Source organism: Carya illinoinensis, chromosome 9 (assembly GCF_018687715.1).
Source record: "Carya illinoinensis cultivar Pawnee chromosome 9, C.illinoinensisPawnee_v1, whole genome shotgun sequence".
NCBI lineage: Eukaryota > Viridiplantae > Streptophyta > Magnoliopsida > Fagales > Juglandaceae > Carya > Carya illinoinensis.
Genome location: NC_056760.1, coordinates 5,118,136 through 5,145,972, shown reverse-complemented (window position 1 = coordinate 5,145,972; position 27,837 = coordinate 5,118,136). Strand labels below are relative to the sequence as shown.

General features: G+C 34.4%; 3 protein-coding genes across 6 annotated transcripts; 1 reads left to right on the top strand and 2 right to left on the bottom strand.

Annotated features, from left to right (window-relative positions):
• The first annotated feature begins 390 nt into the window (after positions 1–390).
• Positions 391–4,886, top strand: LOC122276321 (dual specificity protein phosphatase 12-like). Of its 4 annotated transcripts, none has more exons than XM_043085941.1 (7): positions 391–526; positions 1,232–1,731; positions 2,245–2,297; positions 2,438–2,502; positions 2,593–2,671; positions 3,702–4,007; positions 4,473–4,886. In XM_043085941.1, exons 2-7 carry the CDS (start codon positions 1,277–1,279, stop codon positions 4,625–4,627), a joined length of 1,113 nt encoding a protein of 370 aa, XP_042941875.1. In that variant the 5' UTR covers positions 391–526; positions 1,232–1,276; the 3' UTR covers positions 4,628–4,886. The 4 variants fall into 4 exon arrangements, with proteins under 4 accessions (XP_042941875.1, XP_042941879.1, XP_042941876.1 ...); XM_043085945.1 differs by lacking the exon at positions 391–526 and adding an exon at positions 638–822 and having other exon boundaries at positions 1,238–1,731; XM_043085942.1 differs by lacking the exon at positions 391–526 and adding an exon at positions 638–822.
• A 488-nt stretch (positions 4,887–5,374) lies between these two features.
• LOC122276322 (rhomboid-like protein 20) lies at positions 5,375–12,631 on the bottom strand. Its single transcript, XM_043085946.1, has 8 exons — positions 12,469–12,631; positions 12,250–12,350; positions 10,046–10,186; positions 8,482–8,548; positions 7,621–7,772; positions 7,386–7,487; positions 6,850–6,972; positions 5,375–5,967 (listed from the first exon to the last, which is right to left on the bottom strand). Exons 1-8 carry the CDS (start codon positions 12,491–12,493, stop codon positions 5,800–5,802), a joined length of 879 nt encoding a protein of 292 aa, XP_042941880.1. The 5' UTR covers positions 12,494–12,631; the 3' UTR covers positions 5,375–5,799.
• A 6,589-nt stretch (positions 12,632–19,220) lies between these two features.
• Positions 19,221–23,327, bottom strand: LOC122277634 (F-box protein At2g32560-like). Its single transcript, XM_043087713.1, has 5 exons — positions 21,971–23,327; positions 21,710–21,789; positions 21,241–21,413; positions 20,925–20,999; positions 19,221–19,639 (listed from the first exon to the last, which is right to left on the bottom strand). The coding sequence occupies exons 1-5, from the start codon at positions 22,622–22,624 to the stop codon at positions 19,452–19,454; spliced, it is 1,170 nt and encodes a 389-aa protein (XP_042943647.1). The 5' UTR covers positions 22,625–23,327; the 3' UTR covers positions 19,221–19,451.
• Positions 23,328–27,837: the final 4,510 nt, after the last annotated feature.

Genomic DNA, 27,837 nt, shown 5'->3' with positions numbered 1-27,837 from the left:
AAACATAACCTAATATATATAATAAAGTTTTGTTATTCATCATCTCCATATATTATGCACCATATTTATTTTTATTTTTATAATTTTTATAATTTTTTTTTCAATTTTATTATTTTTAAACTGATTGATTTATTCTACTTATTATCTAAAAAATAAAAAAATAAAATTATATAATATATAGTATGAGAATAATAAATATAATTTTTCTATATAATATCTAAGGAAAAAAGAAGAAGAAGCAAACGCAAACACCAATCTAATCGTCCAGCTGGAACACATCGGTCATCGAGTCATCACTACTTTTGGTAGGCAAACTCCGAGTGTAGGGCCTTGATCTTTCCACGGCCTGACTTTGACTTCACCTCTTAACCGAAAGTACTCGGCTCGGTGGGGTCCACTCCCCACATGGCAGTTGCTCCCACGTACCGAGCACTACATAACCACAATGTAATTGAATAAATAGGAGACGATAAGCGCAGACAGAGAGTGAGAGAGAGAGAGTGACCGGAATATTCCGAGATTTCAGGTTTGAGATTTTTATTTTTATTTTTTTAAAAAAATTTAAGTTTCAACGGGAAATGAAATAATTTTACTTCGCAATTTAAACCTAAAATTAGATTTTCTTTAATATTATTCCTTTTCCATTTTTTATTCAAAGAAGCTACTTTTTTAAAAAGAAAAAAGAAAAATCGTCTTGATTTTTTTTTTTGCTGAGAAGCCCTATGTTTACCCGGAAAATTGATTGACTGCGATTCTTTCGCATGAAATCTGTTTGGTTGGGAAGGAAACGAGGGAAAATTGAGAGAAGAAGAAATTCGAACTGTATGTTTTAGCGTTTATGTTATGACGGTTTCTGAAGATATTGAGCTTCGTCTTCCCTGAGTTAGCATTCCAATTTTCAAAACTAGTTGCTTTCCAACATTTTCTCAGCAGCCAAAAATCACGCAGAGATTTGTTTATCTGAATTTCTTCCGACGCTTTGATTGCTTATTATCCTCGATTGATAAATATTAATTCATTCGAAAAGTAGGATGAACTGAATCGTGTAGCTTTTGATTAAGAAGAAAATGTTAGGTGTTAATAATGTGGCGCTTTTTTCATTTTTAGTTCCCTTCATTTTCTCTGCAACCATACATAACATTACTTTTTAAGGGAAAAGTTTAGTTTCCAGCTCGGTTAGTACTACTAGACGATCAGTTTATATGACATAACAAACCGCATCTTTTGGTAGGAAAAGGTTTTCCAAGGGTTCGGGCGGAATCTTTTGTGTGTTGTCATGCCGTACCGTGTTCGCGAAAATCTATTCATCGGCAACATCAGCGACGCGGCGGAGGTTCTCCAAAAGGGTAGCGCTGAGATCACACACATATTATCCGTACTCAGCTCGGTCTCGATATCGTTTTTCTCTGAATGGCGTAGCAGTCTCGTTATTCCCACAAAGGAAATCAAGAAGGTTTATGTTGGTGGGTCCGATAGAAGCGGTGTTGGTTCGGGTTCTGAGGATGCTTCGGGTCGTGACGGAGGGTTGAAGAGTTCCTTGTCGCCTGAAAAGCTTTTGTACTCGTTGGAATATGCAGGCAAGGATTTGAAGATGGTGAGGATGGCTGTGCCACTGAGAGATATGGAAAGTGAAGATTTGTTGGATTATTTGGATGTTTGTTTTGATTTCATTGATCAGAGTCGAAAAGAAGGGTCCGTTTTGGTCCATTGCTTTGCCGGCGTGTCACGAAGGTATAAATTGTTTTATTTTTAGTGATAAATATTGTTGTTTGTAATGGTTTTAGGTTGATCGATATAGGTATAGCTGTAATTTGGAAACGAAGATACTGCTAAGCGCTTGCCCTCTTGGGCTTTTGGTGGTGGTAGATTGAGATCTAAGATGGTTGTAGTTGGTATTATATAGGGATCAAACTCTGGGATTTGCAGTATTCCGTAGACAGATGAGTCGTTATGGTATAATGCTTAACATTCAATCAAGATCATGAAGAAGTATAAAAATTTGCAAATGTCATAAATATCATTTACAATATTTCTTTTGAGAGGTAGAAATATCATTTACAATATTTATAACTAAATGTCAGAAATTGTTTGAGGATTAGCTAAAACAATATTTACTACTAAACATGTAATCAAATGTTATATGTCAGTATACTAATAAATGTCAGAAATTGTTTGGAAGAGGTTTTCGATTGGCTGAGTTTTCAAGTCTCAAGGACTTACATTTCTTTGCTTGTTTTGTTGCAGTGCAGCTATCATTACGGCATATCTCATGAGAACAGAACATCTATCTCAAGAAGGTGCGAGCAAGTCCCTTTTTTGTATGAAGTTAGTATAGGTCTAGAAATTGGTATATGCCTGGTTTCTATTCTTGTTTCCAATATTTTCAATGACCCCTTCCCCTTGTCTGATGAGATCAAGAATATCTACATTCCTCCAGATGCACTTGAATCCTTACGGCAAAGCTGTGAGTTTGTTTGCCCCAATGATGGTTTTCTAGATCAGGTAATGCAACAAAATTCTCTATCACATGGTTGGCGTGATTTCATGTGTGTACATTATCATAAATCTATGCTTTTCTTTTTCCCATATCAGTTAAAAATGTTTGAGGAGATGGGCTTCAAGGTTGACCATGCAAGCCCCATATACAAGCGCTTTCGACTGAAAGTATTGGGTAAACCCCCCCTTCTTTTCTTTGCCTAATCGTCTATTTAGCTTATGCCTTTGTAGCCTAGTGATGCTTTTACTTCTGAATTGGGAGGAGCTCTGAGGCTTAATCCAATAGAGGTCTGAAATTTGTTAGTATTTATGAATCGGGAACAATCATATATATATTTGTTAAAAAGTTTTTTCTTTTTTTGTAAGTTACATGCACCTAGTGGATCTTTTTTTTTTTTTTTGGGGGACCGAGTGTTCAGAAATAGCGTCCCGACTAATCCTGAGGATACATATGCCCTTGGCATTGAGTTTCTCGCAAGTGTACTTTGGGTAATTCAAGAGAAAAATCCTCTAGTCTGATGGTCCCTAAAGATTGTTTGCACCAAAAGGGATTTGAACCTTAGATTATTCTCCCCCCAAGCCCAAGGCCTTTACCACTTGAGCTAACCCCTAGGGGTTACATGCACCTAGTGGATCTTAAACCAATGACTTTAGAAAGAAAAATAAATGTTTATTTGCTTGATAAGTGATGCATTTAATTGTCGTATTTTCAGTTTTTCATTCCTTGTTATCCCTTCGGTGTCCATTCTCCAAATTAATTAACAAAGAATTTTTAAATTTTGTTGTCAACCTATTTGTCACTGGTCCACATGGCCTTTCAGTGTTAGATCCATAGCATCTTTTTTACTACTGGGTGTTCTATTAGCTGCCAGCTTCCTGCCATGAGTCTGATATCTTTCTCTTATTATGTACTAGATATATCACTTAAATATGGTCTCTATTTGCTTTCTTTACTCTTTTTTTTGTTTGCCTCTTTTAAATATCAGGCTCTATAATCAACTTCAGATGCAATTTTGTCCTTAAATTATTTTACTTGTGATAACTATAATAGTTCTAAGTTAATCTAAAGCTTGGTATTTCCCAATTGCATTTATCAGTTTGTTGTTGTTTCTTTCCACTGTTATGAGCTTGAGAATGAAAAGAGAGAGTTTTCTCCTGTTCATAAATGGCATTCTTTAAAAAGGTATATTCGTTCATGGTCTCAGGTGAGTTGTACAACCGTGGGGAGAAAATAGAGAGTTCTAGATTTGGGGCAGATCCTGGCTTGTCTACAGAAATTTCCTCAGAAGTGGAAGTAGCTTCAAATGTAGGAAATATTTGCACTCCTGCATACCGCTGCAGGAAATGCCGAAGAGTTGTTGCTGTGCAAGAGAATGTTGTAGATCACATTCCAGGTGAGGGTGAAACATCCTTCGATTGGCACAAGCGTAAAAGCGGAAACCCATTTATCAAGTCTGATGAGACTGAGTGTTCATCCATTTTTGTTGAGCCTCTGCGATGGATGACAGCAGGTAAATTTCTGATTTTTGGATTACTCTTGAGGTGTACATGGAGATGAATAGCGAGGTTTGAGCTGTAACTGTATTACAAGCTCTAACTATGACAGACAAGTAGGGTTTTCATGGGGCTTACATCTGTTTGAAATCTCTTGTAAATTGATTGCATTAAAGAATTACATCCACCGTTCTGGTTATTTACTGCCGGGTAGATAAAAGCTACCTTGTATCTTGAATATAGATCCAACTGCTGTTAAAATGATCCGAGGCTGCTCTTGTCCAAATTAGTCTGTTTGACTAACTGCAATTGGATCATCTTGATTAGTGCTGTAATCTAGATCAAATCAAGCGATTCCTTATACTGCAACTATAATTTGAACTCATTATTGTTGATGGCATCTTAGCATGTAATCTGTTGTGTGCATGGGCATGCATGAAATAATTAAAGGTTTTTATAGTGATTTATATGTTGTCACCCAGTTGAAGAAGGTGCAATGGAGGGCAAATTGTCGTGTGCCCATTGTGAAGCCCGATTGGGTTACTTCAATTGGTCAGGCATCCAATGCAGTTGTGGGAGCTGGATCACCCCAGCCTTTCAGCTCCATAAAAGCCGAGTTGACATCAGCAGTGTCTGATATTTGCAAGGCAAATGAGCTAATCCTCCAGCCATAAAGTGCTCGGTATCTTACCAATACCATAGTCTTCTCAAATATGGCTCAAAGAAGGTATACTTTCAAAGCGAACCTGAAATTCTAGAACTGAGGCCTCTCCAAGCTTTTTGTATTTTACCAATTTGATTACGCTGGATCTACAGTGAGAGTGAAGTATGAGTAAACGCTGTCGCACTTTTCGGGTATACAGTTTAACATATGATTTCGCCTGGGATTTGACCAATATGCTGGCTTGTTTGATTGATTGTTCGAACTTAGAATATCATATTGTCAAGAGAGTTCGTGGTTTAGGCATTATTTTTTTGGCACGAAAATATGAGGGACATTACGAGATAAATTGCTGGGTAGGACTCCTCTTTCCAATTATTCATTATGCCAATTGCATTTCTTTCTTTGCTTCCTTCTCTCTCGGAAATTAGTGTTTTTACATGTTCAAAAAGTGCAGTCCGCTGTTTGGTTCATAACTTCATACAAAGTGCTTCAAATACTTAGAAATATTTTATTCTACAGCTATGATTATAGGAATATCTATGGATGATACCAAACAAAAGTCCATCCCTAATAAGTGATTTTTATACTTTTTATATAAGGAAATAATGGAAAAACGTAGACATAGATTGTAAATTAAACACAAATGTGTTTTTAATTAAAATAGGTCTAGTTCCACAACGGACTTTACCATGATAAGAATTAGCTTGTCAGAGAGAGAGAGAGAGAGAACCCTATCAAAGGTAAGCATATCATTTATGGATCGCACATAGAATCTGCATGTTCACACCTATCAAAGTAAGCATGGCATACATGGGCATAGAATCAAGTTCACAAGTTAGTGCGAAAAATTGGACATGTTCCTAATTGTCTGTTAGTGGCGTATAAATATTTATCTTGTTACAACCAAAATGACAGGGACTACAAAAGAAACTAAAAATTACAAGGAAAAAAATAAAAGGAAGAGGAAAAGGAGAGACCCTTTCCTTTAGAGTGATACTGCAAAAACCTTGACGGGGTTTCTCTAGGTATATCAATCTTGTCACTCATTCGTGCAAATTTGCTTGGCCAGCATGTCTGTGTCGGATAAGATTCCATCTCTGAATTTGAAACAATATAGGTTTCATTTTATGGAAGTGTTGATGGAACTAGTGAGACTGTGCTTCGAGAAGGATGTTACTAGCCACATTGACATCATTTCTAGCCTGCACAAGTGCCTGCCGGGCTGAGTTCCTGTCAAAGCCCATAGAAACCAGGGTAGCTATGGAGTCCTCTGATGGATCTATGGCAGATGGCATGGAGGACGGGTAGTTTCTCTGAAACAAAAAGGGGGAAGAAGTTATTCTAGAGCAACAATGTTGCAAATAAAATAATAAAAAAAAAATTGTACCCATGAAAGTACTTCCACATACTTTTAGCTTATATTTTACACCAGTTTTAAGAGAGATTTTCTTTTAGAATCTTAGTTTCAAAAGAAAATATGCAAGCCAGCCGCACCATACCTGACCATCTAAGCTGTGTTGTTTAGGCTTTTACAAAGAGTATATATGACCATATGAGTTTTGATACTTCCTCAGTGAAACTTCCACAGACCAGAATTTGGAGATACTCCTTTTCATTTGAGGAAATAAATAATTAAAAAAGTCAAGAAATTATCAAAATCTGAAAGAAGTTACAGTTCAACACCCAAGGTAACAGGATGCCTGCAGCCTGTCAAATATGTCATATCAACGTGGTTTCCCTCCTAATGGTTCGAAGCCAAAAGTTGTCATAAGATGCATTATCTTGCAGAAGAAAACTAGTATTTTCACAAGGAACTTTACAATCAAAATTGAGTTGGTTTTGACTTGCAATAGCCAGCTGTGGGTGATTATAAACCTGGCTGGCCCACTATGATACTCCCTGCCATTCTCCTATAATTTATATCCATGAAAGCAAACCCATGACACTTATTTATGCATAGTTTGGAAAACCTAAACTATGCAAAACATGCCAAAAGCACATGCTGGGTTCGCTAAAAGTTAATATCTCCAGCCTCATCTTGGTTCCTAAGCTTTATTTGACAGCTTGGAATCAAACCTCAGACATAAGATAAATGACTTTCAAGCGTGTTCATTTGAGTTACTGCAATTACAAATTGTCAAAATATTCTTTAAGGAAATAGAAGATTGATTGAAAGCATTAAGCAAAACACTTGCCTCCACTTGGCGACTTGCATAGGATGGTATGTTCCCTACAATACTCCTAGCTGGTGCTGAAGGTGGACTCCCCGTGGTTGGCCAAGAAATCCACGAAAAGAATGAAATAACGAACTCTGGTAACTGCATGAGAAAAGACATGCACAATCACATGTTACTTCAATTAACTTCTACCTGAGCTGTAGCAGTTGTAACATTTGTAAATGAGAGAAGACTCAAACAATCTGAATAATTCTTTCTTGAATATGAGAAAAAAAGTTCTCCAACAAAGAGATGGCAAAGGCTTTTCCAAATCTAGCACTATTAAGTAAAATGTGTCTGGGGAGTTCCATCTAAGTGACTACTACATATAATTTCAAACTCACAATTCACTCGCTCTCTTAAGATGTAAGCTTCACTAATATACCTCAGAGGAGCTCAAGGTGGTAAGAATTTATAGAGATTTGAATAGGATGACAAGTTATCATCTAAAACGGACAAAAAGGGATAAGAAAAAATAAGCATCATTCTTTCCAAAGGTAACAGTGCCAAGTTACCTTTGTCTTGCGGATATGAAAGACATTCAAACGGTATAAAGAACCAGCTAGGATGCCGCATAACCCTGGTAAGATGGATCTTTTCCAGGATGATAAAAGCAGCTGCAAGACAGAAACTAAAAATTAGATTATAGTGGTGGGAGAGAGATGGGGATGCCAAATATGCTAAATGAAATTCAAATCTGGTCTATCTTGTGCCATAAACTGTATATATAAACTATCTGTCATCTTTTACCTGCAGACCAGCCAGATATATGAAAGACTTATTAGAGAAGCGCAGTCCAAATACACGAAACCATGTTGAAACTGGAATATCAAAGAAAAAAGGGACAAATGAAGCAAATATAAGACCATAAGGTCCTGTTGCGACCAGGTTCACTGCAGAATCTGCCAAAAAAGAAGAAGCCATTTTAGCACTAAAAGTATAACTGCAGTATGCCAGCAGAGTCCTGGGGAAAAGAGCAAAGAAAATGCAGGAAAACGTAAGATTTTAACAGCAATCTGTTCAGTGAACTAACAGCTCTTTTTTATTCTCCTCATTAAGCATTTCATCAAAGACCTTTACTATGTTCATTTTTGCTTTTGCAGTAAGGAAGACAAGCCTACCATGACTGCTAATATATGAGGTGAATATCATTTATGCTTTTGCCATAATCAAGTTACTAGAGAAATGCTTGATCCACAAAGAGAATTACAAAAAATTGTTTTACAATATGGCATGGCTTGATGAGGTAGGTTAAATTTTAAAGCTTTCTTATTGTAAGGTAGATCTAATGTGCCTCATCAAGCCACATCATGTCAATTTGTAGTTTTTTTTTTTGGTAGTTCTCTTTGTAAACCTAGCACTTCTCTTTTTTTTGAGATTATGTACTAATTATTTGATAAAGGGTCTGTCTTTTGAAAATAGTGAAAGAAACTTGCCACATGGCAAATGTAGAAGCAGGAAAATAGATATAACTAAGAACCAAGAGAACATAAATTCAAAAAGAAATGAAGTAGAAGACATAAATAACACAGAAGAAATAGAAGACATAGTCCCACAAGTAACACAGAAATGAAATAGATAAACTACAAAAAGCATAATTGGGAGCCATACCTTTAAGGAGTGTTAGTGTGAGGAACTCAAAGAGTAATGCAACGATTATAGAGAACAAGATAAAGACCTGCAGAATGGGGCAGACTGGTTTTAAAACCAAATAGGTGAAAAAATAATCTCTCTCTCTCTCTCTCTCTCTCTCTCTCTCTCTCTCTCTCTCTCTCTCTCTCTCTCCATGTTTGATAACTGATCAATTATACACATCAATTATACAAGAATAATTATGATTTCACCAATCAAACTAAGATATACCAAATATCAAAATATGTAAGAATAAATAATTAAAGCAAAGAAACCTGCCTTTATATTTATTACCATTTCCTTAAGCTTTGATTCTCAGATTACAATAACACACCCCTGTAGGATTAAAGAAAGGGGGGCACCGAATCTCTAACCACAACATAACCAATAAAGTTAACCCCATTGATGTTAAGCTCAATCTTGTGTCTCCAAAGCACGATAAGGAAAGCCAAAGCTAGACTGCAATTATAAATTCTAAAAAAGAAAAGAAAACACTTCAAGGAAACAACCAAATGACAGAACAGTGTCCATGCAGCTGACCATAGTATTAGTGGGCACCTTTTCCACATATAATTTCATTTCAAGCAAGGGTTAGGTTTTTGCCTCAATTCTAACAGAAAAACTAGTCATGGTCTGAAGTCTCAGTATGGTTGTACCTAGGGGTGGCAATATGTGATACAACTCGTTTAACCCAATACGAACACGACACGAAATTAGCGGGTTTGGATTTGATGTTAATAGGTTCGGATCAAAACATGTTGACTTGTTAATACACAATTCATTAACGGGTCAACCAGCTTAACCCATTTAGACCCATTAAAATTTTTACTCAAAATTACAATTATATCATTTTAAACCTAAAAACAAAAATATCCTAAACCTATTTTGTATTTCCTAACTCTCTCTTCGTTCTCAGTCACAAGTCACGACCACCTCCCACACTTCTTCTAGATTGTAATTTTGGTGTTTTTATTATTTGGATTGTAAATTTAGACTTATGTAGTTAGTTTTATATTTTTGGGAGATATTGTGATTTTAACATTTATGTGAAATTATGTTAATCAGGTCAAATGGATTATCTGGGTCAATTTAACCTCTTTACATAAACAAGTTGAAACAAGTCGTGTCATGTCGATATATTTTTAATTTAATTCATCATAGGTCAAAACAGGTTGTGTCGTGTCAACCTGTTATTTTAACAGGTCATGTTCGGGTTGACCCATATCATATAATACACACAGCATGTTAACACAATTTGCCACCCCTAGTTGTAGGCATGTAGACTCATGGCCCAAGAGAATATTTATATTTCAAGCTTTTAATGTCAACTAGCTTGGCCAGGTACAAGAAAAGTAACCACATAAAAATTGGTGAGCTTCACAAAGATGCTTTAAAATTCTCTCTCCTTGCTTATATCTTAGATATTTGCATCACTGAGGCAATTTAGTACGTTCCATTAATCCCATGGATCTACAATAGGTATATCTGATTTATATAAGACATCAAAGTCAAAATCATGAGTTTAAGCTAGATGATTACTCACCGAGTACTTATTGGAACCTATCTGTCTCTCAAAGACCCTGAAGTAGTATAGTAAGTAGAGTCCAAACATCAATTCTGGTATGGAAGAAAAGGCAAAAGCTGACACAATTAGCTTCCAAAGTCGAAGCTTCCCAAAAACATCCTGTCACAATAATAAAACGCTTTCAAATGAATGGACGCTAGTTGCAAATTTGAACAGTTCATACCACCTTTCAAGAAGACAAAAAGGAAGATGCAAGAATTTTCATCTTAGGTTATCAACAATGACATACAGTCCCACCCTTCAGCTTCTTAGAGTAGGTTATAGGAACTTAACTTCATGAGAGTTACTGTTGACTATAACTTCAAGGGAGTTACCATGTCAAAACATATTTAAAGAAGCATGGGAAATGCCTCTCCATATATTGTCTACAATAAAATTTTTAACATCTCTAAGTTTTCACGAAAAAAATAAAATCGATAAAAATATCTCATCAAATAGAAATCTATCCTGGGGAAGAAACTTCAATTTCTAACACCAAAGAGGAGCATATGTACACCAACTCCACAATGTAAAAAAAAGCACAATTATAACTGCATACTGAAGCTCCACCATGCAATGGTTCACCATTATATTTCTATACTGAGCAGACCTCCCTTTGCAATGGCAATCCTCAACTGCCATCTAAGGCATTAATTGTTGAGCCCCAAGAAGAGAATACTATCAACTACACTTGCCGCCATTGCAGAATGCAGCGAGACATGATTATCTATCCCACATCTGGTCTTGCGCATGCAACACCAATCTTGACACTTGACGAGGTTTTCAACAATCAAGATCTAAATCAAAGCAACTATTCCAAAAAGAAAAAAGAAAAAAAAATATATGCTTTTGTAGGACCTCTGCACATTAGGCACTCTTCGAACAAAACATAGCATTTAGCAGATCCTCTGAAAGTCTCAACAAAATAGGAACCACCAAAGTTTCCACTACTTAACCAGTGAGGTACTATATCCTCTCCTCTGCTTGAATGTGATTCTATAGAAAATCAAGTACAGGAGTAATTGACTCTAATTATCAATCTTGGAGCCAGTGGGCTATGGACCAAGTAACGCGCTCACACCAATCTGACTTAGTGTGGGTACTTTCTAGCCAGGATCCTTAGGCAGCATATGCTTACTAATGATATGATTTTGGTGGGTGAGCTAGGGTGTTCTAGGTCCTGCTGGGTGCATGAGTTAATTGCCAAGGCACAATAATTCTTAACTTACAAATATCTAGGATAGTGTTAAACACTCATCACGTACCCAAAAGCGAAGCTACAGGAACTTTCATTTCCTCAAAGAACCGAAAATCTTGAAGAAACAAAACCTTCAAAATCAATCTGTCCACAGCATGCCATACAAAAAACAAACCCACCTACAATCCCTGAACACAAACTTAACATGGCCTTACTCAGCCCGCCCACCCATGCACATGCACCACAAAATTCTCTACTCGTAACAGCCTATAATGCATTATCTGAAAGGCAACAGTGCATGTCAAAATGGATCCAAATAATAAAGGAAAAGCACCAGTGAAGCCAAGCTATGCGTACACAACAGCAGAAACCCGTCTTTAATTACATGTCAAGAGCAGCAGTACACCAGTCAAAGGTGGTCTCTAATAATGATGATGGAAATTAACCACAAATCAAATTATAAATAAGTTAAAAAACAAGATTAAAACAGCAAGTCGACTGCAATTCAGCTATTTACACAGAAAACCAGAAAAGCTATTTGCAATAATTTCACTTGAAAAGCAATAGTACATTAGTAAAAATCATTTCTTCAGATGGTGATGAAAGATAGAAACGCCCCCACATCGAAAACGAACTCAAAAGTAAGATTAAACTATACCTTTAATAATCAAAACAAAAATTAATGGATCCATAATTTCTATTCTACAATTTGAGCTCTATTTATTATAAGTAAACAATTTGCTAGTACCAGTAGGCGCGGTCCAAGCACACTGGATGTATACAAGAGAAAGCATCTAGCTAGGAAGAACTCTACAATTCTAGCTCTTACTAAAAGGAATACAAAGTAACGAAAATAAATAAAAACCCAACCTTGGATTACATCTAAAAGATTCAAATAAACTGATCAGAATTTACATGCACCAAATTAAATCACCAAAACAAGTTCAATGTCGAAATGATTAAAAAAAAAAAAAAAAAGGTGTACCAGATATGACAATCCGAGTTTACTTGAACGGCCTTGGATCCCAAAGAACACGGTGAAGAGAGCAGAGGCAATAATGAAAGCTCTTGTAACAGGAGCATTGTCTGTCAAAGGAAAGAACAGAGATGTCGGGAAAATTGGAGAGAAATAGAGAAAAGGGAACGAAATATAACATAGAAAGACTATGGGATAATTTTAAGCGAGAAAGACTACTCTACGTACTGAAGCCAGTTGGACCACCGTTCATCTTCTACTCAGTGAACGAGAGGAGAAGGACGAAGTTCGAGCACCCGTTTTTCCTTTGATCTCTTCGTGTGGAAGTCTCTACTCTCTTTCTTCCTACTTTTCTCCCTATTACCTTTCTTTCCAATTCCCCCTACTCTAACGAGTTGGTCCGTTTTATTTTGAGTATTATTTTTATAAAACAATTATATAAATTAATTTTATAAATTTATATAATTTCAGTTAGATTTATTTTATAATTAAAATAATTTTATAATTTAATATATCACATCAAATCATATCAATTTATAAAATTAATTTTATATAATTAAATTATTTTGTTTTTATTTATATTTCTTTTTTATAAAAAATATGGCTAACATAAAATTTAATCTTTCACATTTTATCCTCTAAGCTCTTTTTTATCTTCCAAAATTTTAAAAACTTTCATTTCCATTTTAAATAATATATTTTTTTAATTTACATTATTTGTTTTTATATTTTTTAGTAATAAATAAATAATAGATAATATCAAACTACGTTAGTAGTATGATATAAATCAGATGTAGTATATAACATTTTTATAAAATTAATAAAAAAAAATTATGCTTAAAAAAAAGAGTTTTGCTATATACAAATACAGTTGCGCACTAATCTGTGTACAAATACTGATTTATTCATATTTAAAATTTAAATTAACACTGGTTTTAATAAAATCTACTTTTTGATCAATCACATCACATTAGTGTACAGATTAGTGTACAATTATACTTGCAACTATATTTTTTCCAAAATCAATAAAAAAATTATATTTATAAATAGAATTAGATTTGTACTGTTAATTGCGTTCTACAACAATGAAAAAGATCCGGTAAATTCCCTTTTTTATTGGTTTATCCGAAGACATCGACCATTAGCAAATATACATGTTGCTTCCGAATAAGAACATAATTAGAAAAGGGTTTTGTTACGTACAAATAAAATTGTGTATTAATCTGTATATCAATACTGATTCCTTCATATTCAAAATTTAAATTAGCATTATTTTTAATAAAATCTATTTTTTAACCAATCATATTAGATTGGTGCACATATTATGACACAATTGTACTTGCAACTAGATTTTTTCATTAGAAAAATGTGGCACTGATTCGGTCATTTTGTTCTTTAGAAAAACGATTATTTATTTACCATAAAATCAAAAATAAAAAGAAATGGCAAATTTTTGAATTGTTTGGTTTGTTATAATTATACTTAACCATGGCAATTAAATTTGTCTAATTTTTCGTTTATAAGTAAACGATTGTATCAATAAAAATAGGCTTAGTCTAAGTACACAAGATGACACACACATGAGGTAATGCCTATCTAGGAAGAATGGGAAAAAAAAAAGTCATGAATACCTAGGCCATTAAAATCAACAACTATGACCCATAGACTTAAAGTTCTAACAGAGTAATCTAATATTCTCTAGAGAGCATGCCTTGTCTTCGAATGCCCGGTCATTTTGCTCATGCCATAAGCACTGCAAAATGCATATATGACAATTTTTCACATTGCTTTGATTTGTGGAGCACCTCTTAGATTTGTCCAATTAGCCAAGAATGCAGCTACTGTGGTGGTCATTACCCAAGCTAGCTCTAGTATAGAACACATTATTTCATATCTCTCTAGCAACCTCACAATGCAGTAAAGATGATTCACAGTCTCACTACTCTTCTTGCACATACAGAACCAATCTACTGTAATGACCTCACGTTTCCATAGGTTATTCACTATCAAAATCTTCTCCAGAGAAGCCGACTAAGCAAAATATGCCGCTTTAGGAGGCATCCTATTTTTCCAAATCCTCTTCCATGAGAATTGATTGTCCAAAGAATGTGTGAGAGATTTATAAAACGAGTGAATCAAAAATGTGCCTTTACATGTGGATATTCACCACATCTTATCAACTCCTTGATTATTCAGTCTCATGGAGTATAGAAGACCCAAAAAATAAAAAAAAAATCCTCAAGGCTAGCAACTTCCCAATCTTGGACAACCCTACTAAAGTTCATGTTCCACTGTACTTGTTGTAACAGCCCGCTAGAAATTCAATTGTGGAATTTCTTTTGACCTTAAGAACCTCGTGAAAATTCCGTAAGTTTACACAAATCGACTAATCGCATAGGTTTTAGCCTGTCAACATAGTTAGTGTTATCACTCACTATGGTGCCAGAAATGCGATTTTAATTATTTGAGATAGTTAGAAGTGTCAAAATGTATTATGGTTTGTGTCATTAGACTCGGAGGGTTATTTAAAGTCTTATGGCGCAATAACATTTTTTCATATTTTCGGACAAAACGTCTGTTCAAAACTGTAGATATTATTAGATAAAAAGAAATATCTTGAGGTAATTTTCGTGAATATTATTGGGTAAAAATATTTTGAGTTGATAGATATTATTAGATAAAAATATCTTAAGTTGATTTTTTTTAGATATTATTGGATAGAATATTATAAGATAATCATTTATAGATTTTTTTTGGGTAGGAGAAAACTACACTTAACTCTCACTCCAGCCTCATCTCTTCCATATCTTATCCACAAGTATCTCCAGCCACCCCTCCCCACGAAATTATCTTCATTTATGCTTTCCATTGAAAGAATATCAAACACTCTCTCTCGGACAGCTTTTAGGAGTTCTTTTGCACACCCATTTCGAAGCTTTTGTAAGTGTTTTATCGTAAAGTCTCCTTCATATAAATTGTTCCTCTTTGAGTCTAGTTTCCGTAGATGTATTTTTCGTATCATTCCATGGTCATTTGGTCAGTCAAAAGTATTTTTAACCATGGAAAGGTCATTCTGGGCGTGAATCTGGAGAGTATGTTATAGTTTGGAGTTTTTGACCAAGCTAATGGATAGATATTGGTCCGAAATTTTTATGGAGTATTGTTAACATGTATATATGACTATTGGTTGAGGATTTTTGCATGATTAAAAGTTTTGATGAAAGATTTTCTTAGATTTAGAAACTTAGAAACTGGAAGAGGAAAAACAGTTTCTGTTTTGAGAAAGTTTAACTCTTTGGTGGTCTAAACCTATTCTAATGACTTTAATAATTTTATTGGAGGATACTAAGTATCTTATATACATGTTATATTATTATTTTGAAGATATTTGATGTTAGTTTCAAAGATATGAAATTTTATGCAAAGAGATATTCAAATAAGCCAAAGTGTGGATATTCTTGGCTAAATTTATGTTTTGGTTAATTTCTAACCATGTGATCTTGAATTAGAAGCTTATATATGTTTTAGGACATCTTTTTAAACCATGTGATGGTTTGGTTTGAAGATCATATAATTATAAGTCATAGATCAAGAGATTTATCAAAACTAGTTGAGGAAAAAGTTTATGTTTTTGGACTAAGTGTAAAACCAAAAACTCCAAATGTTATTTTGTGATTTTGGTGACTTTAGTTCGATGATTTAAAGCATGGTTGATGTTAGGATGATATTATTAATATGTTAGAAGTAAGATTTGATTTTTGAAATTCTTGGAGATGTTTTGATTTAAGGTCAAAACTTGTGATTCAAGTGCTTGGATCTTTTTACAAAAAAGTTTGGTGTTAATTATTAGCTTTTTCTAAATGGATGTTTTAAGTATGGTTTTGAACTTAGGATTGGAAGATGTTTGTTGCAAAATTTTGGTTTAAGCATGAGTTTTGAAGTTGGAAGGAATTGCAACAAAAATAAAGGGAAATGGCCTATGGATGTTTCGACCATAGTGTGTTCTTCATAGTTGTGTTTTGTTTTAAATTTTTCTGAGTTGATATTTAAGTTTAGGACAAGATTTACATGAGGAATGTAAATTTTGGAAACTTTTGGAGTTAGTATGCAAAATCCTTAAGTTATGGGTAAAACGGTCATTTTCCCACATGTAGAGAGTAAAATGAAAATTTTACTCTTTAAGTTAGTATTTTCCATATTTCAAATTATTAGTGATTTAGTTCTAACTTTTAGAATCACTAATTACAGTTCCTCGTGATCACACTTGAAGTTTTATAAGAAACGCGGAGATCGAGGTAAGTTAGCTTTTAACTTACTAGCAGTCTACTGTGTATGTGTGCTAAATAAAGGAACTACAGTATATGTATATGTGTTATTATATATGTCATGCCATGCTAAGTTATCACGTAATTGTCTGTTATACAGAATTTATTCAGTCATCAGTTTTTATCTGTTACATAATATATTCTGTCATATATTATTGTACGTTACAAGTACGTCATGCTAAGTATGCCATCTATTACATGTATGTCAAGTCATGTAATATTCATTGTTGCAAGTATGTCATGTTAAATATGTTGTTTATTATATGTTATGCCATGTTACGAAATGTTTCTCTCTCAAGTTGGTCATGTATTTCAAGTTATGTTCAAGTCAACTTTATGTAGAATACATGGGGTCACAATAACTGTGGAGTATGTATTTAACTGCATTGAGTTTGTGTAGAATACATGGGGCCACAACAACTGTGGAGTATGTATTTACACGTAGAATACATGGGGCCACAACAACTGTGGAGTATGTATTTTTCATGTTAAGTCAAGTTTATGTAGAATACATGGGGCCACAACAACTGTGGAGTATGTATTTAACTGCATAGTGATGTGTAGAATACATGGGGCCACAACAACTGTGGAGTATGTATTTTTAATGTTAAGTCAAGTTTGTGTAGAATACATGGGACCACAACAACTGTGGAATATGTATTTACACGTATAATACATGGGGCCACAACAACTGTGGAGTATGTATTTTTTTATGTTAATTCAAGTTTCAGAGCAAGTTCATGCTAAGTCAAGTTCAGTTCATGATTCAATTTAAGCTATGTCAATTATGCTATGTTGTACACTAAGTTATGCTTTAATTACTTATGAATTTGATTATGCATTTATGCTTTTACTGTCATACATGCATCATTAGTCTGTATGGAAGTTTTTTGTTAACTTGCTGAGATTTGTAATCAAATCTCACTGTGTAGTCCCAACTACCATTCCCCCTGAATGGTAGATCTTGTTACAGGACCTGAAGGAAGATCAGGAGCTGACCAACTAGACACAGTCGACTGAAGGATGGTGCGTCGTTAATGTTAATATAGTAGTTAAATTACTACTTGTACGATGGAGTTGCATCTCCAGTACTTTGGGATATTTTCAGTTTGGTGCATAGTATTACTAAAGAAAAAAAAAATTATCCGCTGCGAATATTGCATAATGTTAGATGCATGTTAGGATTATTGCATCTTATATGTCATGAACGGGGGCAGGTAACCTTGTGTTGCATGTCTCGACGCTTCAAATGTCCGTCCAATCCCAAACGGAATTTGGGGGCGTCACACTTGTTCTTGGATATCACCATAACATCATCCACATAAACTTTTTTTTTTCACATGCAATCTTGAAAATTGATGGGAATGAATTCTTAAAGACATTATCTCCACACCATAGGTCACTCCAAAAACTAATTCTAGAGCCATCTCCCAACACAAGTCTAGTGTCTCGAGTGAATACCTCCCATCCTCGTCTAATATGCTAGAGTCCCACTCCATAGGCCCCACTCACCTCTCCAGTGCTCCAATCCCCCCCCCCCCCCCCCCCAAAACACACACACGCACCTTCATATTTGGAATCAATCACCAACTTTCATAAAGTTTCTGATTTATTAGTATATCTCCACAACTATTTTTCAAGTAAGACCCTATTAAAAATTCTTAAATTTCTAATTCCTAATCTACTAGAAGAGATAGGAGAGCATACCTTATCCTAGTTAACCAGTAAAATTTGAATTCCTTCCCTATATATACCACTCCACAAGACAAAGTGCTTTTGATTAATGTGATCCTATCACCTTTTGAAAAGTACAATCTCTTAAAACCAACCAATCTACATTTAATCTTCTCAATCATTGTATCCCATATTGATTTAACCCCTGACGTTGCTTCCAACAGGAGACCAAGGTAACTCATGGGAAGAGAGAAAAAAACCTTACATCTAAAAATATTAGCCAATTGCTGAGTGTTGTGCACATTAACAACTAGCACCAACTCTAATTTGTCGAAATTTACTTTCAAGCTTGATGTCGCTTCAAAGCAGAGTAAGAGAGCACTCAATGCCCGCATATAGTTTTGTTCCGTCTCACAAAAAATAGTAGGCCATCTACAAAAAATAAATAAGAAATGTTTAGAATACCCCTATTGGGGTTACCAAGAGAATCTAGCCACAAAACCATTGTTAACTAAAGTCGAGATCATTTGCTAAGCGCCTCCATAACAATGAAAAACAAAAGTGGGGACAGGGAATTCCCTTGTCCTAGGCCTTGTGAGCTATTAAAGAAACCAATTGGACTGTCATTTACCGACACTGAAAACTTCACCGTTAAGATGCACGATCTGATCTAAGAACGCCATCCAGGAAATGGCCTTCCAAAGATGTAATCGAACGTCTGCAGAATTATCATTGGATTAGGGCTGCTATATATAATTACGCAGATTGAGAACTGAGCTACTAAAAATAATCTTTTCACGGCATATTATGAAGGCCATCTTTTCACTTCTTTGCAGATTATCCACACTGAAGATGAAAAAGTGTCACTTAACTAAGAAAACCACTGAGATTCTCAAACCTAAGTTCTTGTCCAAACAGAAGCAATCGTGGTTTTCCGCAAGGATGTGTAAAACAAAAATAACAACGAAACTAGTCAGCGAGTTATTTGAGTAAAACTTTCTTTGGGAAATTATAATGTTATGGTAATATAAGGTACACTGAATTTGCATCTGTTCAAGGCTTCTCTGTGCAGAACCAAAATAATCAAGCCTAATCTTCATCCTCTGTGAATGACTTCTACGACTATGAGCTCTTTTTAACACAACTCTAGAGAAAAAACAAGAGGGAGCTTATTTACAAAGTAGTCCTTAGTAAGGGTGGACATTCCTTATTCTATCCCAAGATTTGAGCTGGCCAAAGACGCTTCCACTTTGCAATCTCCTCCTTGTCGTAAAGCTTCCTAATTCCACCATAAAATCCATCTGCTTCATTGCCTTCCTCCTGATGCTCCTTCCTGTTTATCACCATCCGTCTCCATCGTGAGCCAGGAGTATACTGGTTGAACTCCAATATCACATTGTCTGTCAACAACAGTTCCCCATGAGAAACTTACAGGAAGTTGTCAACAAAAACTTAAAAAAGAAAAATAGAAAAGTAAAGGATCCAATTATGCTACTATTGCCATGCTTGAAAAATAACCACAGATTAAGGCATGAACATTTTAGAAGAAATTCGTCAGACAAATGCTTACACTTGTCAGTGAATTAGCAACTTGCTTAACTACTCAAGGGAAGTAAAAACAATGAAACACACAGCCCAGAGGTGCCTAAAGATGGCTGTTACAGAAATAGTACCATAAACTCCAAGGTGTATGGTGGAAATTTATATGCATATATTTAGCCAAAAATGAATACCTGATGGGGATAAAATTGATTTGATTGAAAAGCAGCGCAAGCATAAGGATAAAATACCTTTTGATAGAAACTATTATCACTCAGACAACTCAGATTAAACCGACGGTTCATACATTAAACCAAGATAATGATTAAAAAAAAAAATTAAAAAGAAGCAATATAAACAGTAATAATAGGTGAACCCTAAACAGCAACCTGAACATTAATAATTGGTGTACCCTACACAAAAAGGTGTACTCTCGGCCGTACTGATTATTATTTGGATCATGGACATCTGCATCAGACGCCCCTACCAATGCTGGTGACTGACATATATAATATTTTGGCCTTTGATACCGTGACAGACAAATTCTATTGAACAATCACACTGCTGTGTTTTAAATTGTAAGAAGGAAGATTTAAATCTCAACTCCTCTAAATTCCTCTATCTTATCCTTCATTTTAAGTCCCCAACTCCCTGAACCCCTCTTCTAGAGCGAGAAATAGACAAGCAAAAACTATAAATGTAGTTTAATAAATACTTGTATACATGTTTGAATTTATCTGACGACATCATATAACATTCTATGGCTCAAAATGCATTATATCTTAACTTGATCAGCAAAGTAATACGTTCACAATAGGCACATTAGAAGAAGCTACAAAGTTGCTTTCTTTTTTTCTCAGTTGTGCAATAAAATAGAGTGAACTATTAGTCTCCATGCTTGTGTGAGAGATATGTGAATGCTGGTTCATGCAGAAGATGTTGGACACAACTATGTGTTGATAGGAAAAGAGTCCTGCATAGTCTAACAAGGAAAACTCATACCAAATAGTTTTCTACTTGATAAAACTGATGTATCCTACATATACCCTCCTCCGTATAATACAAACTCATAAAAGAAAACTTCATTTTTTGATAGAATAAAAGAAAACTTCATAACAAGTACAGAATCTAAGACGATCTTCTCACCATTATGATGACAGCGGCAGCGATCCTCATTCCCGTCGCAGTGTTCCAAATGACCAATAAGAGCATACCACCAACCTGAAATTGATTCAGAACAAGCTATTACATTGTTATCTACAGGTGACGGATTAGATCATGACAATTCTGTTGTGCATTTATTAATTCTTTTAGAGAAATAGTTTAACAGACATTAACAATAAATACATGTGGATTTCAAACCAACAGGGAAATTTGCAAGAAATTAGACCTAATGCTGCATAACAAGCTGTTGAAATCAAAGGCAGAAACCTCATAGAAGCATACTGGTTCAGAAACACACCATGTGGGAATTCTTTCTTTCTTCTCCACTGGATCTCAATATGATCTCCGGGCTTCAAGTCATTCAAACAATCAGAGGCATGAAGAACATGCGGGGGAGTATCAACTGGTGGTGCTCTTAGCCTATCCCACTGTATATTTTCCTCTGTTGTCCGCCGCCCATGAGGTGAGTATCTGAAATAAAACATCCGTTTTGACTTTTGAGTTACAGTGCTCTGCAGTAAAGATGAGCTTAGCACATGCAAATTCAATTTCGATGTTGATCACTATCATTTGCAAAGTCAAAAATCTATATCAAATATTTAGCACAACAAAAAATACATAAGGAAAGGTTTCCATCAGTTTTCGTTTTGAAGATTTGAGATTTCATATAATTGCATAAAATTATGTACTTCTCTCAAACCGATAGACACCAGTGAATTGACCAAAGTTCATGGAGTCATTTTTGAAGAAAGCCTATTTTCCTATACCTTGCCTGAAAAGTGTCAGTCCGCGAATCATATCTGAGTTGGGCATCATAACATGACAGCATAAAACCAACATGACCATTCTGCAATGAAAATCCAAAGGATTTTATTGAATTGTTCAACATTCCAAGAAGCAATGGTATTGTCACTGACTAATATGGATAAAGAGTAGAAACTAAAGTACAAGACTACAAGGACCTATTGTTAGAAGAATAAGCAGAGTTACAACCGGAATAATTTAGCTGGCTCGTTGCAGCCACTTACCTCGCGATTATAGACCTGAGCCGGAAACCATAGCTTGCCACTTTCAAGAGAGAGATACCAAGCCATGATCGAATCAACCTGGAAATAACTCCTTGAGTGGCTGCTGCTTTTTAACTCGGGTCTAAACCAAGAAAAAGCCCATACCCCTGAGAGGGATTCGAGAAACCTTTTTTTCTTGCTTTGATCCAAGAGGGTTGGGCTTGTGGCTACATGCCATTGCCATTCTCGATAAGCAGCATCACCAATCAATTTACCCCATTTGTGTTTCATGTGTTTCTCCCACAAATGGTCTGTTCTGCATCTATCCCTCAAATAACTACAGACTACTGCCATATTACACAACGCAGCAGGCGAAAGCCGGTCAAGAATGCTTTCCAAGGCCAGGTCAGGCAAATCCAAGAGAGAACTATCATCTTCCTCTGCATTCTCTACCTTTGAACTGAGACCCATCTTTTTAAATGGCGTGAACATAGGTACTTGAAAGGAAATATTAGCAAGCCTTCTTTTCTTGATCCAGGACACAAGAAAACTTAACTCCCCCCAAAACCAAGGTAACAACAGCTTCATCTCACCCTGCCATGGAGGGAGTGGCTTGTGAGTGAAAGACTTGGAGAGGAGGATGAATGATACACAAGAAATTATGAAGTAGAGCATGGTTTTGAGTTTTAAGTTATCAAATGGGTCTATCTGATTTTCGGCACCGAATGAAAAAGAAGAGAATTAGGAGGAGCCAATCGCAAACGAAACAATGGTGACTGCTACCATCATATATGAGCAAAAGCGCCAAATTGAAAAACAATTTTTATGGTTCGCTTCCTTGTTTCCACGAAGAAGCATCCACCAATGAAAGGAAAGTGTGTTCTAGGTCGGAGTTATCTAGCAGACCTCAATTAATGCGTTTTAAATGAGGGGCACCTGTAGACACCGCAACCGACAAGGAGCTGGAACTGTTGTTAGTTAAATAGCGCAAAAGTTAAACAAAAGAACAAACGAGAAAGCTGCTTCTTCAGTTCCCTTTGGCATCCGCATACAGCGAATTACCATCACGCGGAGAACAAACAGTGTAAAGCCAGTGTGGGGGCAGCCACGGCAGCTGTCATATAGAGATTGAGGATGTCTTTTTCCTTTTCGAGGCAAATAAGAATAATATCTGGGGAGCCCCCACATCCAAATCTCTGAGTTTTGCCAAATTTTAAGGAAATAGTATCCAGAATATATATGGTTGGGTTGGTTTTGAACAAGAGTTAGGTGAATTCACCATAGAGTTTTAGGCTGCCAAGAAATCTGAAATTTAATCAGAAAAGAAAACCAAGTTTGAAGCATAAGCTTGATGATTGACAGAGATGAGGATAAATGTGAAGTGGGGTCCAGGTCCTTCACAGTTTCTCCCGCCACCCGATCCTCTGCCTAACTCCCACCAAACTCCAACACCCTCTTACCAGATACCACAACCACACAAATTGCTGGACAAATCCATGCCCAGCCAAGGAACGAGAATGCCACGATTGCATGTGGAACCTGATTCGTGATTAGAAAAGACGCAATCCGTGAGTTCACTCTGCTAAGATAAACCGGTTATCAAAAATTAATTTAAAGTATAATAGCGTAAGCAAATAAAAGAAATAAAGATAATCGCACAAAAAAATTAAGACTTAGTAATTTTGCTCTATATGAGCCTATGTCTACTGGTGAGATTAGTCTCAATAAATTCATTATCAACAAAGGTGGTGTATAAGAATCAATCACAAAATCCTTAATCTCAAAACCCCAATACATCTAATGAACACTTAAGATTCTTCACAAAATGATTCTCTCTAAAATGTTAGGCTGCTAATGAGTTGAAAAATACATGAGAAAAACATGTATTTATAATCTACGGTGCGAGAACCCCAATTTTAGAACATTCGCTTAAGCAGAGTGTTAAGCAAATGTTTAGGGTAGCACTCGCTCGAGCTTTTACTATTGAGCAGGTGTCAAGCAAATTCTTTGTCTGAAGTGTCGAGCAGAATATCGAACGAAGTGTCGAGCCAAGTTTGCTTGAATTAGAGTCGAGTCAGGGTCGAGCAACAGTCAAACCAAGCTTCTGAATTGGTATTTTTAACAAGAAATCAAGTCAAACTCAATACACTCGACTATCACTCAGCTTGGCATTTGAGCAAAGCTCAACCCATAAGTTCGCTCAAGTTTTATGCGAGTGAACTCGAGTGAGATACAAATCTTAGCGTTTGCTCAAACTGTACTCAACGCACAACTTAAGCCAATGTTTATTGGTTATCCGCTCGAGCAAATGACGTATTTTTTGTCAATTAGGGTTTCTAGCATCGTTTTTTATAAATATGTAATATTTTGACCTCTTGCGGGTTCTCAGCATTTTCTGAGTTAATAAATAAAGACAAAGTATGAATGCATATTATGAAAAAGAAAGTTATAAAATAAGTAAGATAAGATTATGTAATTGTAATCTATTTTAAATTAATAAAATCTCTGTAACTTTATAGATATAAGTACGTCGAATTACATAAATTTATATAGTATAATTTTGATCATTGCTGTTTTATTTATTTGCAATCATTGGTGTGTGTTTCCACGACACCACCATTTTTGTGTCTTGTCTGGAAAGCAGTCAAGCATCCACTGGTCATCACAAGTGATTCGACTCCGCCTTGTTTTTGACGTAGATGGTACCGAGGTTCTCTCTCCCAAGTTGTTTTTTTACCCCCTTTCACTATGCTCTTCAGCCCAACACGTCCTTTTCTTTAACGGTGGGGATGAAGTTGAGGATTGGATGTTCAGGGCATTGTTTCATGTATTCCATTATCATGCAAGTTTTTTGAAAGGGGAAAGGGTAGTATTTATGTAGACGTCCTGAGCATTGTTTCACGGATAATATTATAAAACGAACATGTTGAACAAGCAGAGACAGGGCCGAAAAGATAAAGCAATGTCAAGCCTCAAAAGGCATGAACAAATATACTATACTAAATTGATTTAAAACCTACCTAGGTTTTGACGATGCGCTAAATTCTCGTACAAAGCTCGAGTTTTTTTTTTTTTACTGGTAACCAAGATGTTTCAGAGAAGTGGATACCCTCATCAGTTCCTTTATGTAGCTTTTGTTGGGATTTTTTATTCCTTTCTTCTAGACTCCAAAACCCACAAAAGTAAATTCAGGTTAGATGAGAATTTTAAATTTTAAGATGTAATATTATTTTAATATTATTATTATTTTGAGATTTATAAAAATTAAGAAAAAATTAAATTATTTATTATATTTTATATAGAGATTTGAAAAAATTGTAATGATGAAATGAAAATTTTAAATTTAAGATAAAAATTTTAAAGTGCCAAACCGAAAAATGAGTTACGACTTCGAGACTCTACACGCCACTGCAACATCTTAGCTAGATTTTATGTAAATTTTTTTGGAAAATATTAAATATTTGATACATGCAATATGACATGTTTTATACATTTAATCACTTTTTTTTATTTGATATTCCCAAATCTTCTATATATAAAAAGTGCCTATGAAATGGAATTTGTTGTTTTAACGGAAGTTCTCAAACGGAAGTGATGGTTTTTAACGAAAATTCTTAACGCAGTTAAATTTAATTTACATTGAAATTTTCATTCAATTATGGACGTCCGTCTGTATTCTGTGAAAGAAGAAGCTGTCGATTAATTATGCACGGTACTCAGAGAGTGAGAGAGAAATGATGAGAGGGAGAGAGTGTGAAAACAAGAGTGGAAGAGAAAGGCTTAATGTGCTCTGTTTTTGTTGTATAGAAACAGAGCTTGCCGTGTGGGTTGGAAGAATATGTCACCAGGGTTGGCGAGCTGTACCCGATCAACCTGCTTCATTCGTTGTTTTGTAACCCGATAAAAGTCAAGAATATGCTCTGTTTGTTGTATAAAAACATAGCAATGCAAGATGACCATGCTCTATTTTTTTTTTTCTCCGGAGTAGTTGCTGACAGAGATGGAGGGATTGGAGTAGAGTTTGATGCAGTCGGACTGGCAGAGTTCGATTTGTTGCAGTGGCAGAAAAGCCTTTGGCATAGCAACCGTCGGAATTTCTCTCCCTCTTGTTTGCGGCATCAGCGTTGCCTTTGTCCTGCGAAAAACTGTCAACGGAGCAGATAAAGTCGGTTACATTTGTCAACGGAGCAGAGGTTTCATTTGTTAATATGTAAGGGAAATTATCTCAACTGATCAAGGATTCTAATTAATTTTCTTAATTCTTATTTTGGATTATCTCATTTGTTAATATGTTTAAATTTAATTATACGAATATATATATATATATATGACACGGTAATTTAATCTTACAGTAAAATATTATGTCATTAATTTTTTTTATATTGGCATTTATTTGTAATACTAATTTAAATCTCAATTCTATTTTTTATCATTCGCATATTTAAAAAAAAAAAAAGAGTAAATACAAAATTTACATTAAAAACTTTTATTTAATAATAAACTCTATTATTTTTAAAAAAATATATATATAAGACTTGCACACTTTAATATTATATCTAATATTATTTTTTTAAATTAGTATCGGTGCTAATCACTTAAATAAATATTGCTTATGAACATATACAGTAGGTCATATAAGAAAGCTGTCAATGCTAAGAACCTACTTCATCAACGGGAGAAGTTGATTAGTAATAAATTATATAACATGCAAATTATAATATAACATATAAGTTATAATTTATATATAAATTTATATATGTGATTTAAAATTTCTATTCATTCTTTATATAAAAAAAGATAAATGTAAAATAATTAAGTTTAAATCTATTTGCCAACTACATTTACGAATACAATTATTCAAATAAAATATTATTATTTTATCAATTTAAATTCATTATGAAACATTAAAATCAAATAATAATATCTTATAAAAATTTTAGTGTTTTATTTTTTTTATAAAAATTATATCACTTTTTAAAAATAATCGTTTTATTAAATTAAAAAAACATACTTTGCACGTTGTGGTGGGTAGGTTTGTTTCTAATGATTTGCTAACTACATTAATATTTTGAATGCTAATAAAAGAACTTCGTTCTCCAAGAAAAATAGGCACTTATAAAGGGTGTTAAAAATGCACATCATAAAGGCTGGCTAAAAATACATTGATTTTTACATCTATTAAAGATGATAATTATGAATCCCTTTAATGAGAATGACAATTCCTATTTAAAAGTTTTCTTTTAATACTTTTCTTTAAGCCTAAATATTTTTTTTTTTTTTGTACTTTGCACTAATTACTATTTTTATTTTATAAATGATATATACAATCTCAATAGTAATCTTATTATTTGTTTAATTCACAAAAAATGTTACTCATAATTTTATATCATATATTTTAATATTATTTAATATTATTTATTATTTTATTTTATTTTTATTAAACTATTAAGTTGTTCTACTTATCATCTATACACTACATATTTATTATAAATAAATAAATAAGTATGGTATGTAAAAATGATAAGTAGAAATTATCATTGATTAATCTACTATTCAAAATTTATTTTATAGGAGCATCGACTATATGTTAAAAGTGTTATGGAGAAATTATCAAAAAAAAAAAAAAATTAGAGGATTCAAGTTTATATAGATCCACAGAAATTGAAGGAGAAAAAATATAGGCATTTTAATATCCTCTCTATTGAAGTAATGCAAGATGAGAAAAATGCTGAATCGTCATCTTAGAATTAAAATTATTTCAAATAACTTTCATAAAACTATAGGCAATAGTTATTTATAGGATCATATTATAGATTCTATTAATGTTCTTCTTTTATAATGTATCACAACATGTAATTATTTATTAATTATATAAACATTACATCGTT